Source organism: Anabas testudineus, chromosome 4 (assembly GCF_900324465.2).
Source record: "Anabas testudineus chromosome 4, fAnaTes1.2, whole genome shotgun sequence".
NCBI lineage: Eukaryota > Metazoa > Chordata > Actinopteri > Anabantiformes > Anabantidae > Anabas > Anabas testudineus.
This window is the reverse complement of record NC_046613.1, coordinates 17,232,846-17,249,205: the sequence shown is the minus strand read 5'-3', so window position 1 is coordinate 17,249,205 and position 16,360 is coordinate 17,232,846. Positions and strand designations below refer to the sequence as shown.

General features: G+C 39.3%; 1 protein-coding gene across 3 annotated transcripts; it reads right to left on the bottom strand.

The window, feature by feature from the left end:
* Positions 1 to 520: 520 nt before the first annotated feature.
* Positions 521 to 14,450, bottom strand: crtc1b (CREB regulated transcription coactivator 1b). 3 transcript variants are annotated; one of them, XM_026345861.1, is made up of 14 exons: positions 14,306 to 14,450; positions 12,190 to 12,306; positions 11,530 to 11,655; positions 11,000 to 11,061; positions 10,678 to 10,772; positions 10,097 to 10,182; positions 9,972 to 10,015; positions 9,376 to 9,599; positions 8,616 to 8,767; positions 8,142 to 8,381; positions 7,374 to 7,460; positions 6,179 to 6,265; positions 5,915 to 6,089; positions 521 to 5,712 (listed from the first exon to the last, which is right to left on the bottom strand). In XM_026345861.1, exons 1-14 carry the CDS (start codon positions 14,429 to 14,431, stop codon positions 5,501 to 5,503), a joined length of 1,833 nt encoding a protein of 610 aa, XP_026201646.1. In that variant the 5' UTR covers positions 14,432 to 14,450; the 3' UTR covers positions 521 to 5,500. The 3 variants fall into 3 exon arrangements, with proteins under 3 accessions (XP_026201646.1, XP_026201649.1, XP_026201648.1); XM_026345863.1 differs by having other exon boundaries at positions 5,501 to 5,712; positions 10,097 to 10,167; XM_026345864.1 differs by lacking the exon at positions 7,374 to 7,460.
* Positions 14,451 to 16,360: the final 1,910 nt, after the last annotated feature.

Here is a 16,360-nt window from a genome sequence, read left to right as displayed (position 1 = left end):
TATACAACAGGATTGAAACATCATGCATGTCCACAGCCACACGCTGTGACGTTGTAAAATGACACCGGACAGTTTTTTTTTTCTCCCATCAGCATTTTTCTGCAAATCAAGACTAAGTGCAGAGAAAAATCCGTCTTCCACATTCAATTTAATTGACTTTCATCTTATAAACAAATGGTCACATAAGGAGAATCACATGGCAACAAATAAATAACTACAGATCTTTTACTACGATTTACAGGACAACAGTGATATAATGCTATTCTCACTATAAGCTTTAAGTGGAACTGAAATTGTGTTTTTTTTTTTCCCAAAGCCTTTTACATGTTTCTATGAATTAATAGAGTTGTTTAAAAAAAACATTTTATTAAAGGGACATTTTATTCAGACCAAAACACTGGGAACAAGCAGTAAAGACCGAGCAGCAACTCTTTCCATTAGTTCTGGGACTGAGGAGACACCTTTAAACACATGACACCTGCTTTTATCAGTTTGGGATGACAGTTCAGCTTCATTGCTCTTTTTTTTTTTTTTTTAATTTAATGCAGCATAAATGCAGGCTGTGCTAAAAAAAAAAATAGTAGTGCTGCAGACTAAATACTGCAAATGGGTCAAAACTATATTCAAACAAAATGTTGAGATGTAGGAAATTGACTTTGATGTCACCTGTCTGTGTCATGTCTGGAAAATGGACAAATGTTTATTCATTAACTTGAAAAGTTTGTTTTCCTTATTTCAATGTTAAGAGACTCAGACTAGATGAAATTAATGCAGATTCATTCATCTCTACATATTATGTTTAATTGCCTTTATGGTCCTAACTTTTATGAAAATTGTATTAGCTGCCTTAATTTAACTCTTTCAACAGTGTTACAGCTGTTGAACATTATTTCTTAGTTTCTTAGCTCACTGCAAGCTTCAGTCCAAAACATGTAAAAGTCATTTTAGAATTTCAGCTAATTTTCCTAAGTCAGTCTGTGTTGCAGCAGTGAACAGTACTTTGTTAGTATAAAGATGCAGACTGCTTCACTTGAGTATGATGAGTATGAAACAATTTACTGTACTAATCTAGTCTCTAGTGTCACTGTGCAAATTGTGGTTTCCTCAAACTGAATGTAATTGTCCATGTAGGGGGAGAAATGATCAACGGAGAAATACATTCGGACCGCCGTGCCTTTCCAACATGTGAGCACAAGCTGCACTGGTGTAAGCCCTTTCTAGTTTTGCATCCCCTAAAATCTTCACAGATTTAAAAACAAAAAAACAACAAAAAAAGACAAGCCAAAATATAGTTTACGGAGGAAAATAGAGAATTAATCTTTTCTTTGACATGAAAATATCTCCGGAGTATACATCTGGTGTGAAACAGTCAGCATTCACATAGGGCATAACAGTCCTGATCAAAAGCCAGGAAGTCACAAATAAAGTGCGAAGCAACTAGTGGACTAAACAATGCCAAAGAAAAAAAAGAAAAGAAAGAAAAACAAACAGAAAAACACTTTACCCAGTTCAGAATGTGACATGATAGGCAACAACAACAAAAACAAACAACAACAAAAAAACAGTCATATCTAATATCTTAAAACGCACTCCACTTCAGCATAGCGAGGTCAAAGTCCTGTACATGGGGTAAGAATCAGCTCTATCATGTCTATCATGTCATGCAGTTGACTGCGTAATGCAGAAGCTTCAAGTCCACATTTGCAAATATTCAGTGCACGTGCCAATCTCTGCAAGACACAACCTGCTTCCATTTACTCAAGAGAGCCAAAAGCTTGTGCTGACAGAGAGGAGGGGCCGGATTGACTGCGGGTTCTTTTCGTACGAGACTCGATTCTTTACACTCGTACGCAAGATGCTACAGAAGGAAGAGAAGGAGCGGAACAAGCAACAGTCCAGTTGTTTGTGAGGGGGAGAAGAGACAACCGAAGAGCAGAGACAGAAGAGGTCTGGTCCGACTGTGATGGGACCAAAAACATTTGGCTATAGGCTAAAACTAGGACACAGCCACAGAAAATACATTCTTTTATCATTCATGAAGTACCATTATACAGAGATGGAGGTAACAGATTCACTTAACAGGAGTTAACTGTTGCACAGGAGAAAACCCATACATGCATCCCTTTAGCCTTTGTGATATCTTTATGTTACACAAATCAAACCCGCTGCGCAATAGAAGGCTTTCATTTAGAGGTTTTGACTGTCACTTTAGTCATGCATTTTGTTTCAGCTATAGCATATGTACAAGGTCAGTGTGAATGCAATCAGCAGGATCAGAGAAAAGACAGGAAAACTCAAAATCATTGACATTGCTGGCAAAGCAAACACTTAATTTTTAGGAGTAAAAACCTTTGGAAACAGAGAATGTTTTTATACATTTGTTTAAGTAACTTAAAGGAAAAATCCAATGTTAGAAACCCAAGCGTTGTGCATTTCTGGGCCTTATCGGTGGTTTAGTTCTCTTCCTCTTGTAAGTAACAGGCCCATGATGAATGTACATATATTTTTAGCAACTGCAAGAAAATGATTTCATTGATCTAAATCACTAACAGTACATCACGTTTGACATCAGTTCCCTTAGGATCTGAGAGAAACAGTTTCCCTTTGGAGCAGAAATTTTGCACCGATGTTAAACAGTCACACAGGAAGAAATTCACTACAGAAGAGGCAGAGGTGCAGCATGTATCAAGATGGAAAATGACAGTGAAAAATGAAGGGGAGGATGAAAATGCAAGCGGAAGCTATTTACAAAATAATAGTAATAATAACTTCAGTGTGAAGCTGGATTTATGCTTCTCTGTTGAGGTGTTCCTCTGGCTTAGAAATGTAAAGTTCAGCATACGATTTCATTCGTTGATTGTCGTAGCACCACTGTAGCACTCAAATTCCAAACTAGACTAATCAGGTCTACACGCTCCCTTTCATTTTTCTAATTAGGAGAAACTATCTCCAAAGAAGATGAAGCTTATAAATCAACGTATGGAGAGTTGAGGAGGATAGTAAGTGTTTAAATAAAGTTGTGTTAATGATTTTAGGTTTCTTAAGTTCCGCTTAAAGAGATACATCTTTGGGGCGCCATAACACCAAGCTTTGTATTAGACACTGCTTCTCTCCATCACCATTTGTGTCATGATTTTTAAGAGCTGATAACTGAACCTCGGTAAAACGTCTCTACGTCATCCTCAACAATATCTACAAGTTCTCCCATCAAAGAAAGGTGACCAATCTTATATCTAGCTGTAGTTCTCAAGAAATAAAATAAAAAATTTGAATTACAACATAAAATCAGATGAATAAATCCAGCTTAACTACTGAAATGCGTTAAAACATCAGAGGTGGATTTTTCCTTTAAGGATTATTTTGTGTCTCAGTTGCATAGGGATCACACATCTGTTGAAGACAAACTAAACCTTTGATGGAGGAGTACAGCAGACAATACACACTTCAACTGAAACAAACTGTACAACTGTAGAGGTGCGCAGTTAAACAAACATGATTTCTTATCGGGACTGTGGCGTTGGGAATAGATCCCAGCAGCACATTAGGTGAGTGAATGATTAGCCTGTCTGTACACAAACATTACAATATGCCAAACATGATCACACAGACCAACCTACTATTCAGGGAAACTCTGACAAAAGGCCGAGGCGGACTGAACTTTAAAATCTGAAACAGCTTGAGAGATTTTGGCAGAAGAGACTGTGTAGGTGCATTTCAAACTCTATCAATATACACGTTTTTCACATCTCTGTGTGGTGTAAACATTGTTAAATGCTTCTAAATCCTCGACTGACTGTTTTAGTTCTGTAATAAATCTGTAATAAATACATTAAATATATAAATCCACTCTTATTCTTTCTTAAACTAAGCCTTTAGGTACTTATACACTTTACTCATTGTAGTAAAGCAGCGCTCATTCTATATGAAATATACTTATACTTCATAAACTCTTAAATTGCAAGTTTGCATCTCATGGAAACAACCATATGGCAGCTTGTACTATAGTACTGTTTAAACCTTAATACTCTGTGGTTCTTACTGGTGACCACAGAGATAAAGGTAGCATTTGTTAGAGCTTCCCTGTCAAGGAGCAAAATGCCTCCCCATAATTGCACTCCTTCTGAAGTCCTTCAATACTTGGATTTTTTTGTCTTGTTTTTAGTCCCACTTTAAAAAAAACAACTATTTGGCTATAAACTGTACCGCTACAAAATATAGTACATTGATTTGTCAAACCTCACACAACATAACCACAAATATCACCGACCAAAAGTTCCTCTCAAATACAAGAAAATGTTACAGTAAGTTACGAAAATACGTTGTCACATTAGACACTTAAGTAGAACAGTAGAATACTCATGTAAGGCAAAATCAGGTGATTTCACAGTGACGACTTATAAAGTTTTAAGATTTTAGTGTTTTAAAAATAGACAGCTTCAGCCTGGACGTGTACTAGCTTTTCAGTGGCAGAAAAATCAATTTGGACGCTTATCTCTTGCTTTCTAGCTAAATAGAAATACCTGATCGTTTTCTAGGAAAAGGTTTAATCTAGTGGCGTAAAACCAACTGATTTCTGGAGCACGCAGCATTTTCCGGAGCGGTGCTAAAAACTATATTTGGATTTGACTGTTGGGCTGCAGCATGGCAAGTGTACCATGTCCTACGTCAGAGAATGGCACATCGAACACCAAAGAGCAATTATGGGGAGGTTTTGCACTCGTTCATTAACCAAGTAGCTTTACAAATACATATATAAATATGTTAGTAATTAATAAATAGACACAAAATTACATCAGTGCAATTGTACACTATGCCTACAGAGAGCATTTGGCATCAAATTTAAATTATATGATGGAAGATAAAAACTTTAAATAAAGAAATAAATAGAACATATAAATACCTAAAGAATTAAAAACATACAGTACACGATGAAAAAAACATTTGGTTGTCAAAAATAAAGCTCTGAGTGTGAAATAGAAAGCCGTTACGGCATGATGGGAAAACCGGTTCATCTCATTGCACGGTAAAAGTAAATCAGCTGTTTCTTCTTCTTTTTTTTCTTTTTTTTTTTTTTACAGCTGTTGTAAAGGAACGGTTTAACCCAATGTCCTAGCAGCTTCCTGCTATGACCAAATAAAGAAATATTGGAGTGGATATGACAAGAAAAACAAACAAACAAAACAGTCAAATGTGCGTTTTTGGAAAATATGTGGCATGTAATGGGACACTGTAAACACAGCAGGCTAGCGAAAGCGCTGAGCGACCAATCCCATTCAAAACGACAGCGAGGCCATTTTCCGGCAAGCCACTGGATGTCTTTTTCCCTGTTATCTTTTGGTGGCGCATCGTTTCAAAGGGGCTTCACGGAGTCGAGGGCGAGGTCGGACAGCTAGACGGCCATGCAACGAGGGAGAGGGTTCATCCTGCCCTTTGTTTCTCTCCATTCACAACTTAGTGTGTTTTTTTTCTTCTTGTTCGTGGCCACAGTCAGCGTCTTACATTACAGCCTGTCCATCCTGAACGTGTCCTCAGTGGCCGGGTCGGTGAGCACCATGTCGGGGTCGTTGAGCATGTGCAGTCCATCTAAGGTGAGCGGGTCAATCTTGAGCTCGTCCAGAGGAAACTGGGAATCTGCATCGAAGCTGACGTCACCGACACCCGCCAGAGAGTTGGTCAGCTCTTTGGAGAGGCTCGGTGGAGACTCACCTGTGACTGAAATATGAGACATCACAGAAACAAGTGAGTGATTAAAGCATGTTTCAGACAGAACCACAGTTTTCACATGGTTTTCAGGTCAGGGGACTGTGTAGTTCATGGTGGGTTCAGGCTTTTAACTTTTACTGTCTGCGTGACAGCTGCATACAGATTTCATGATATTAAATATTTAAGTTAAGGCTTGTGGTGGTGCTTCTACCTGTTAGTATGATGTTGGGGATGTTGCCGTGGCTGCTGTAACCAAGCTGCTGAGAGTCCTGCAGGCTGCTTCCAGTGAGGCCCATCATGGCTGCCTGTGTGTAGTTGAGGGTAGAGCACTGGTTGTAAAGGCTGGTGGAGCTGATGGGGCTCTCGATCATGTTGAACTGCTCCAGCTAGAAACCAGAGAATTGCACACCAGCGTGAAGTCAAGGTCTACAACAATTCTGTGACTGCTGCTTTTGCTTTGTGGATTCTGCTTCACCTGGTGAGAAAGAGCGTTGGTCTGCCTCGATGCCAACTGTTGATCATAGAATGAGTCGCCGAATATGCTGCCCACCACAGGGATGTGCTACAAGTAGAGAAATGAACAAAACAAAATTCAGATTAACTAGCAAGAAAGCACCTGCATGTACCACACAAATAACATTTGAGGTGTCCTAACATTTCAGCAATGGGAAAAACACAAGCAAAACACAGAATTACACAGAGCAGTAACCAAAGCAAATGGATTACATGACCAAGGCTGTCGCGGTTGAGAGGCTAAAATAACATTAACAAATTAAACACACACCTAACAGTTTTAACATGACATAAAAGCCCATAAAAGACATGTAGGGGAAATGTGAATGTGAGTCTGCTGTCTTTCACATCCCCCTCAGAAATACAAAAGTGCAGTGGCGTGTTGACCGCGGCAGCCCTGTTCACCACAATACCAACACATATCAACTTGTTAAATGGAAATCCTGTTATCTGTCAACCTAAGTGTTATTCTCATATTTTAGTTCAGTATGACTATTAATTATGATTAAATTTCACTTACTGCTTGTGCTGCAGAGATTTGGGAAACATGGATCAAAGAAAGTAGATACAATGACCAACATCTTTCTAAACACTTGTATAGAACATTTGTATAGAAAGCAGCAGGAGCTCCTTGAAGGAGTTTAATAAAATACAGAAGTATGAGAACACAACCAGTGTTGACAAATAGTGGATTTTCCTTTTAAAATATTACTACAATGAGGAAAAGCACCACTGAACACAGAGGCAGCACAGTGTGGATTATTTTTAGTGTTGGAGTCCCGGTATATTTAATTTCTCTATATATGCTCAGAGAAAATCCACAGATGGAAAAACCTGGACATTCAGGTATTCAGCTGACTGATATGTATTATTCACTGCAGTTATTATGAGATGGAAGGCTGACTTTTTTTGCCAGGCAGTGAATATACAGTAACAAATAGTCAGGGGCTCCAACAACAAACTATCGCCATGTCGTGCACACAGTATACAGTAACAGTGGTGATGCCGAGATGAGTTATGCAGCTGCTGACACTATGTTGTGAGTGCTTAACTGCTGATACAGAATTGAAAAAGAGCCTAACTCCTCTACAATTTGCTTTCCCCCAGGTGCAAAGCCCTTCCCCAAACTGCAGCTAGCTCAAAGGGTTGGCCCTTACTTGAGGCGAGCCGCCGGGGGAGAAGCCTTGATTGGAGACTGGGGAGGTTGGAGACTGAGTGGCTGGTGAGCCAGTCTGATTGCGGTACTGTTGGAGGGAAGAGGGTTAGCTAGCACTAAGCTTCAGGCCTGTCACACACAAATCTCAAAGGACATGTGAAAGGGCATCTGCCGAGGATCTACTCATTATGTATAGTATGTGTAGGCGAGTAATTTTATCAATTACCACCAGATAAACTGTGGGAAAGCTCTATAACTGGACAGCTGTATACACTTGTGAAAAAGGTGACTGTAAAATAAGATCTGCTGGACCTAGTCCAGTTAAATGTTCTAGAGAAGGATCAAAGTTGTGTTTTTATATTATAAACTTATATCAAACAACTTATGCATTAACAGTCTATGCAAATTCAACCCACTATATCCAATTCAGCTTAACTTATACATAAGCAGATAAAATTACAGAAAATGTAAAGTTGCAAATGGTGAGAAGAAACTGTCGGCTTTTACCTACAAGCATATTTCTTATGAAATATAAGAATGTTAATCCACACATAATGAAATATTATGAAAATAAAGAGTAAAAATGTGTTTCTTTTGTTAAGGTGAGTTAAATAATGTCAAAGTCTGGTAGCATAAAAAGGATGTGAATCTATTTACTTGGGGTGTATTCTGTATAGATGAAGAGGAATACTGTGATAAAATGATCAGAAGCTTATAGAAGTCCTATTCATTTCATCACAAATGTGAATTGCCATTTCTGGTTTCCTACCGAACTGATGCTGATGCTGGCAGTGGTCTGGCTCTGGCTGTCTGGAGAAGGGCTGCTAGGTGTGCCCGTACCAGTAGAGGCCGGAGTTGGCAAAGTGATGAGCTGGATGCCCAGTGGTAGAGTCTGCTGCTGCTTCTGAAGGTCGCTGAGCAGCTGAGCCTGGGCCTGAGCTGTCAGCTGGTTGAACAGGGGGTACTGAGCAAGCTGCTGCTCCAGGGTCAATGTCTCTGTTGGCACAGCCTGAGAAAAGATGCACAAAGACTAGTCTATAGGTGTGTTGTGTTTGAATTAACTCAGGAGTATTTGAGTGTAATAATTCAGCTCTACAGCCTCCTAGAGACAAACTGGTGTTGAAAGTGGTCTACCTCAACAAACCAGCAACACTGGCCAGTCAGACCACTCATTAAGTTGCAGCGCAAGTGCAGTGAAAAGACACTGTAAAGCTTAAGGCCACAGTTTGAAGCTCACCCATACCTGAGGGATGTTAACGGGTGAGGACAGAGTGGGTGAGAGCTGTTGTGAGGACTGTTGGAGGTGGAGGTCCGAGGTGAGGGTGAGCGGCACTACGGGAGGTTGCCGGCGCTGTGCTGTTACAGTCATGGTGGGCTGAGAAGAAGTGGGAATCCCTGAGAAGGAAAAAGACATCCCATTGTTGCCTTTGAATCCTTTCCAACCTACTAACTGATGTAAATTACACTAACAACACAAAACAAACATCAACAGCCAACAGTCTCAATATGAAAATTATATTCAAATAAAGAACTTCCACAAAGCACATGACTTATTTCTGAACAAAGGTTAAAAACACATGTTCGTGATGGTCCCAGTGTACAGCTCTTAGAAAATGAGAGGCTGTGACTCACTGATGCTGCTCAGCCAAACTGATCATCAGCTCAGAAAGGCCAAGCTATAGGAAATGATGAACAGGCAGCAAGCAGCCTGCTGATCCAGAGTCAACATGCATGCCAACACTGAGTGTGCCTTCACTAGATGTAGCAGATATCGGCACAAAAACATTTCCTGCTATTTTATGGTGTTTTTAAAATGCTATTAACTTTATAATCAAACAACTTAAATGCATGTAAACTCACTGTAGCACAACTCCTAGCTTTGTTACCTTCTATAACTTTGTGACTGTTTAAAGCATGAATGTACTGCGTAATACAGGACTACAACACTTTATAATAGGGAAATGGTCAGCATGTTTTTCCTTCTATCTTCTAGTAGTTATTACCATGGCTGGAAGCGCTGATGCCCAGGTGGGTGAGGTTGGTGGTCAGACTGCCTGTGCTGTTGGATGAGCTGAGAGACGGAAAGGCCACAGTGTCCTCAGGGTCCAGGGGAGTCGACAATGGAGGAGGGAACTGGATGTTGGTCAGATCAGGCAGTGAACCTCCGGTATTGTGTGCAGCTGGGAGCACGGATGGGTTTAATTCCTGGTCTTGTGATGGGAAAATACTAAAAAACACAAGTTCTGTCAGCTTGACATCAGACTAGCCTGATTTTTCTGTGACACAACACAAGGATGGGAATTTGACCAGCTTCAACTATTACAAAAGTCTGAACATTTATTTAACACTCATATTCAGTTGTGCTTAAAAGGAACAACAGGTATATTACTACTAAAATAAAAAAGCACCAAGTAGAGATTTCTAAATTAACTCATGAGAAAAATGCAGCAAGCAGATGTTCTTTAGTGTACCTAGACCAGCCGTCTTGTATCAGTGCACTTAAAGCATGACTTATTTATGACTGCCTGACTGACAATCCTCTATACTCTGTCATATTTCACTGTAAAGAATAATGAAACAATGCACTTAAGCCACTCACTTGATTCCTGGGACATCACATGTATTGGGCTTTGATGAATCATCCTGAGGGAGAAAATATAATCATGAGCTGCAAATAGTCAAAAAAAGGGTACACCCTGTAGCCCTTTCCTTTCCCATCAGTACCTTCTTGTCATCCCACAACCGGTTCTGCACATCCTTGTCTCCATTTGACTCTGAATTCTCCGTCCCAGGCACTGTTAGCAGCAGTACTAATTAGTGAAACAGCAAGATACATTGCTTGCTATGACAAAATACATAACAATTCAAATCAGTGCAAGAAATGAGTCATCAATATCCCAACCAGTCATGCAGAATATTGTGCTGTGTGCCAGATTCCAAAGTCTCTATAAATAGCAAGGTGACCACCAGACAGTGAGTGGATGTCAGTCTTTCTTGGCTTCATTATATTAGAGCCTAACATGGAAAAAGACATAATCCATGGATAATCAGTGAGTTATTGATCCCACCGTTGTAGATCAACCTAAGTCAGCTTCATTCACAGATGTTACTTCACTACAGGACTGTACTAGTATGCTGTAGTGCCTTGCCAGAGACTAGAATCCATTTACTCCATAAATAATTCACTCTATATTGACTTCTTTGTGACATCAAACATTTCATGTTATTAAAAGTTTGCCACCTGCATTAGCACTTTGTACATTAATAAATAAAACCTGTTTTTTTGTAAATGGATTTTCTGTTACCTCGTTTAGGCTGCAGCTCCTGTGATCCCCCTGCAAACACTTCCTGGGGTTTCGGATTCATGGCACTCTGGTGTAAGGCAGAGTCCGAATTTGTCCTGTATATGTCAGAAAGATAAGACATCAGCAAAATCACTGCCAAAACCCCAACTGAGAGCCAATTCTACTGCATATATTTCATCATGAATCACACATTGTTACAAACAATTGTTTGGCCTCATATGGTTAATGCGTGGCCCTTTTTTATTGGTTGAATTTGGGCACTTTGAACCAAAATGGATGCATGAGTTAAAAATTGGCATTTGGACAAAGGGAGGTGACTTACCTTCTCCAACTAGTGTCTGGTGGTGGAGAGAGGTAGACTGAGCTGTAAGGACAACTGTCAATGTGAATTTAGTTAAGACTAATAAAGCAAAGGGGATGAAAAATGGTTCTAAGGTAATCCTTGCTTTCATGCCTCTGGGCTGATTCAAACTAACAGGCCTGATGTATAATAAATGGCCACACACAAGTGTCACTGAGATCCAATTACTTAAAGAAAGACTTCAGTCAATGTCTTGTTATCTAGGGGTGGAACACATTTCTAAGAATAATACTGTCAACAGGAGCGAAACAACACACAGTCTGATATTGTATGGCTCTATCAGGCTACCACAATACATGAAACAATCCACTTCACCCTTTGTTCAAAATCTGTTGAACTATGCATTATCACAACATCTGTTCATCCCACAGAAATGGATTCAGCTGAGTTCTTAAAGGTTTGTTATTTTTTAATGGATTTCTCTCTAACCATTTTGCATACAACATATCATCATAAATTCAAAGTACCAGATGCACAAAAAGAAAGGATATCTGACGCCCATGTTTGTCGATTGACAGCGGTCGGCGATGAGGAGAAGTGATGCGGTTCCGGTCGCGGTACACACGGTCCACTAGGCCATGGTGCCTGGTAGTCCGACTGGTATCCAGCACTGAGTTCTAGAGCCAACACACAATGTGAATGAAGCCAAGAAAACAACTTCCTTACACAACAGAACTATGTCTTAGGATAATGTTTCAGGATTAATGGTGCAAATGTGCTTATCTCAAAATGAATCAAGCCATGGGTCCCCCAAATTGATGCTTGAGTTGGCAAATGTATTTAAAGATGGAAAGCCATGACAAGCAATGATATACTTTAAAATTTAGGAACCAAATTACACTGCAGGTTAGGACTAGTATGCCTTGTCATACTTTTTTGGCTTTCTTTCACTCCTGAACCAAGATAAAACGTGGTCTGCCTTGCAGCTTTAACCATCCGGTCATTTCTGATCACATTATTGCCAGTATAGCCTAGGCTAAGCCTGCAGACTTTGTGAAATTGCTTTGCAAAAATTCAGTTTTGAGGCACTCTTTCACCAATACTACAGATAACTGCAACCTGTATCCAATATTATCGCCAACAGCTACAAGAAGGTACACTGGTCGAGAACAAACCATTGATTTATCATCCGAGAGAGGCTATGGGCTCACCTGAAAAGGCAGGTCAATGTTGCCATTTCCAATCTGATTGACATTGGGCAGTGAGCCTCCATAGTACTGTCCACGATTCTGCCCTAGTTGCAAATACTGGGTCTTCTGTAACTGCAACTGTGCAAAGTAAAATTGCATGAAAGCATGAGTGAATGATCTGATTCACAAAAGAAGTGATGCTAAAAATGAATGATGCCTGCCAAGCCACAGTGGTGACGTGAAAGATAAATGAATCCATTAACTGACAGAGGAAACACAATGAGACAGATGAGGCAGATGTGGATGTTTACAATCAACTGAAAGGCAGACAACATCTTTCACGGCAAATAAAAATCACATCATTGGATGTGAATGGCACCTGACTGGCAGCTGTATAATTATAGTCAGACTTCCCATGTAACACACCTGGCATTACATTAGTCTCAAAAGTCATGCATGTTATTACAAACTGGAGAAAGTCGTAGTCCAGTTCATCATTGCTAATTAAATATAATAAGACTGATGACAATTTGTACAAATGCAATGGATGAGTGTTTGAATGGCAACACAAAAAAAATCTGACAAATACCACGAGACGGGGCAGTTAAATATTTTTCCCCTGCAGTACAAGTACAGTTGTGATTTACACTGATGCAGTGTGGTAAGTGGTTATGTTTCCAGCAATAAGGCCAACAATTAGCCCAAATGTTTCCTGACAACTAGACATTTGTTCTTTTGTGGTTAATTAAATTGCTGAAAACACTAATTCGTGACAAACTATAAACTGGCAACAATTTCAGTAATCAGTTAATTTTTCCAGTGATTTTTAAAGAATAAAATACAAACACCGTTATGTTAATTATTATGATTTCTTCTTCACATATTATTCAATGAATATCTAGCTGATAAAAGATAATGAAATACATTCAGCCACCAGCCACATTCAACTAGCTTTATATTATAAAAGATTTACATTTAGATTTTTCAAATGTTAATACATCAGTTGTTTGCACTGTAAAATATAAGAAAAATAATAAAATTGTTTTTGTCAGCAAGACCTTAAAATTATTTATTCTAATTCTATAAAAAGGAAAAAGGCAGAAAATCCTCACATTTAAGAAGCAGCATTATAAATGACTAAATGAGTAATTAATTAAGTTTCAATAACGGACTAATCAGTTAATCAACTAATTGTCCTAGTTCTGCATAATTAGGCTGAACAATTGATTGGGATAATAACCAGTCTGTTAGAAATGAGCTACAGCCTTTAGTCAAATAACCGACAAACTACAAAAGGCAGAGAAAACAAAACATTTGAAGACATCTTTACGATTAATTGAGAAAATAATCGGCAGATGAGTCGACAGTGGAAACAATAGTTAGCATTAGTTGCAGCCCTTGTGGTTGAGCAACTATTTACGTTGAGTTTGTTGCTAGAAAGTTGTCCAAGTTACCGACTTGACGTCCGGTAACGTTAACTACACTAACCCGTTACAGATGAAGGTAGTAGTTAGTTTTAGGTACTCGTTTTGTACATGGCTGACTTTCTTTCTAACACGTCTGATGCTAATTGCTAAAAACTGACAGACAACACACTACAGTGCTAATGTAGCGGGTACCGTTGACGTTTAGCTAACAGCAGTTAGCGTTTAATGGGAAACAGGCACAGCTGGGAAGGTTGCTTCACATGTGACTGGTTATCAAACGCTACCTTAGCCCACTCATGCACAATGACTCAATGTAGTTTCTAGCAGGTGACTTTCCCGACATGTAATTGTGCACAAATAAGCTAACGGTTTTTTTTTAGCTCCCGTTACATGTCAGACGATTTGTTTGCTAATAAAATGACAGCTGTGACTGATCAAACCAGTTACAGACACAGCACAGGTGCTTCTTGTTCCCAGCACCAGAAAGCTAGCCGAGCTACGAAACGCTGCACACGTTTGCATGGGCAAGAATGTTTTTAGCAGGCAGAGTGAAAACCTATTTTTGCCGTATCGCACAGATGTAGCGACGGGGCGTTAATATCAACTTTAGCTACTTGTCGTCCCAGCGTCCAGATTTATCTCCGCAGCGTTCGTGAGCTGCCAAAGAGCAATGCAACAAAACGTAAACAGTCGTGGCGTTCCGGGCTTACCCGTGCAGCTCTGGTGATGTTCAGGTCTTTCATCACTTCTTCAAACGCAGCCGTCTCCTCCGCCTGTTTCTGATTATGCAAAGCGATTTTTTCGCTAAATTTGCGCGGATTGTTAGAGGACGCCATCTTTCCCTCTTCTTCTCAATGGAATGTTACGTTACGCACCACGCCAGGGCCTTCTGGTGTCGTCATCACGCACGGTACACGTCTCTGTTGCTGAGTTTGCTTCAGCTGCTGCCAGTAACCCAGAGACAGTGTTTCAAAGAAAGAGTTAAAAATAAAACAAAATGCGCTAGAGATACTTGTATATATATGGTATAGAGTATAGTAAAACAGATATCCTTCAGCTATCATCCACCAGCACGAAAAATGACTAGAGCTGATGAGGGAAACCCTTCTAAGCCATCACCTCACTTTGAAATGCCATTAGGTCATTAAAGGTCATCATATTTCTCACTTTGTATTTGATGCTGTATGCAGTGACATGTTATGTGTGTTAGTAAGACATTACACATGGAAAATCGGTTCCTCAGTTTGCAATAGCTCATCAAGAAGTCAAATATAAATATTTATAAATCCTTAATAAAGGGTTCTACAATAACCCATCTGCATTTTGCAGTTGTGCATTTAAATGTAAATAAATAAAAAATAACTGTATAAACTAAATTAATCCAAGAAGAAAATGTTATGAATAACGTTGTAGCAAAGTATGTATGTTCTGCTTTGCACTGAAGACTTTTGTGTTTAAGTTCAAAAGATGAGTATGAGAAGAAATGTTAAGTTAGTGCAACTTAATATTTGGTAACAAATCCTTTGTTTGCAAATTATTTTCTTTTGATATGCTTTTACTGCAACCTCCATCAGTTATTGATGGATACCTCTTAGCAGGTAAAATGAATGTTCAGTTGGGTTAAGGTCTGGTGATTGACATGACCAGTCCATTGACTCTTCCACACCTTTACCCTCTGGAGTCCTTTGTTGAGTTGGCAGCATGTTTTAGATTATCTTGCTTCTTGATGCAGTATCTCTCAGTAAATTTTGAAACACTGTCTTTAAATGGGCAAACAAAATGTTTGTGCATATCTTTCAATGTATTCTGCTGCTACCAGCATCAGTTGTATCATCAATAAAGATGACTGAGCCTGTTCCAAAAGCAGCCATGCAGCCCAAGCTGTGACACTACCTTTACTGTGCTTCACAAATGAGGTTGTTTAGTTTAGCTCATCAGGAGATTTGACCCTTGTATCACTTTATCTTGTGGTACAGCCTAACTACACGTCAGCAGCAGTCTTCACATGCTTAATGTAGCTAGGAGTAAATACTAAATATAAGCTGAAATTCTGAACTTTTCCATATCTCCATTAGACCCAAATGTCCTACATCAAACAAACGGGTCTTGCCATATTAGTATATAGGAATAGTGTATGATAATAAAACCCTTGAAAGCATCCACTATCTGCATCAGTTGTACTGACTAATGTCCCCTGGATACAGGACTGTCGCCAATTGTGGTTCACTTTGGTGATAGCATCTGTGGAGCCTAAGATGTGTTGTCTGTCATACTCAGTAGATGAAGCATTATCCTTCTCTCTGATCTTTCCACCAAAGAATCACATTCCGCCTGAGCGTGATACATCTACTTGCTATTTGTGAAAGTTCAAAATCAGGTTGTAGAATGATGGTCTCGTACATTTTTGCTGTTTCTAGAACAGGAACAGTAAAATCTCTTTACTGGCTGTTTCAAACACTGCATAATTTATATTACACTGCTAAAGTGGAATAATGATCTGAAAAATATACACAAATGCTTCTACTAGCTTTTATAGAGCCGCATATTTCTCTACATATCTCTTCACTCAAGAGATTTAAAGTAATACATTAGTCTTGTTGCTAAAGGTTCACACAATACACGTTAACTGTAAACTCCACAGTTCTGTGGAAGCCATGTTGATAAAATCAATGTCAATGTAGTTGAAATATAACCATGCATAAACAAATATTCCTGTCCGTCTGTGTAATTGTTTCTTGTGGGTGTGATGGGTGGCTGTTATTTTA

What these genes read in the sequence shown, in the direction of transcription:
- crtc1b (XM_026345861.1), bottom strand. Translation starts at nt 14,431, where the DNA reads ATGGCGTCCTCTAACAATCCGCGCAAATTTAGCGAAAAAATCGCTTTG. An exon ending in TGTGATGTCCCAGGAATCAA is followed by an intron (nt 9,600 to 9,971) that starts GTGAGTGGCTTA and finishes TGTGTTTTTTAG; the next exon opens with TATTTTCCCATCACAAGACC. An exon ending in CACCCGTTAACATCCCTCAG is followed by an intron (nt 8,382 to 8,615) that starts GTATGGGTGAGC and finishes ATCTTTTCTCAG; the next exon opens with GCTGTGCCAACAGAGACATT.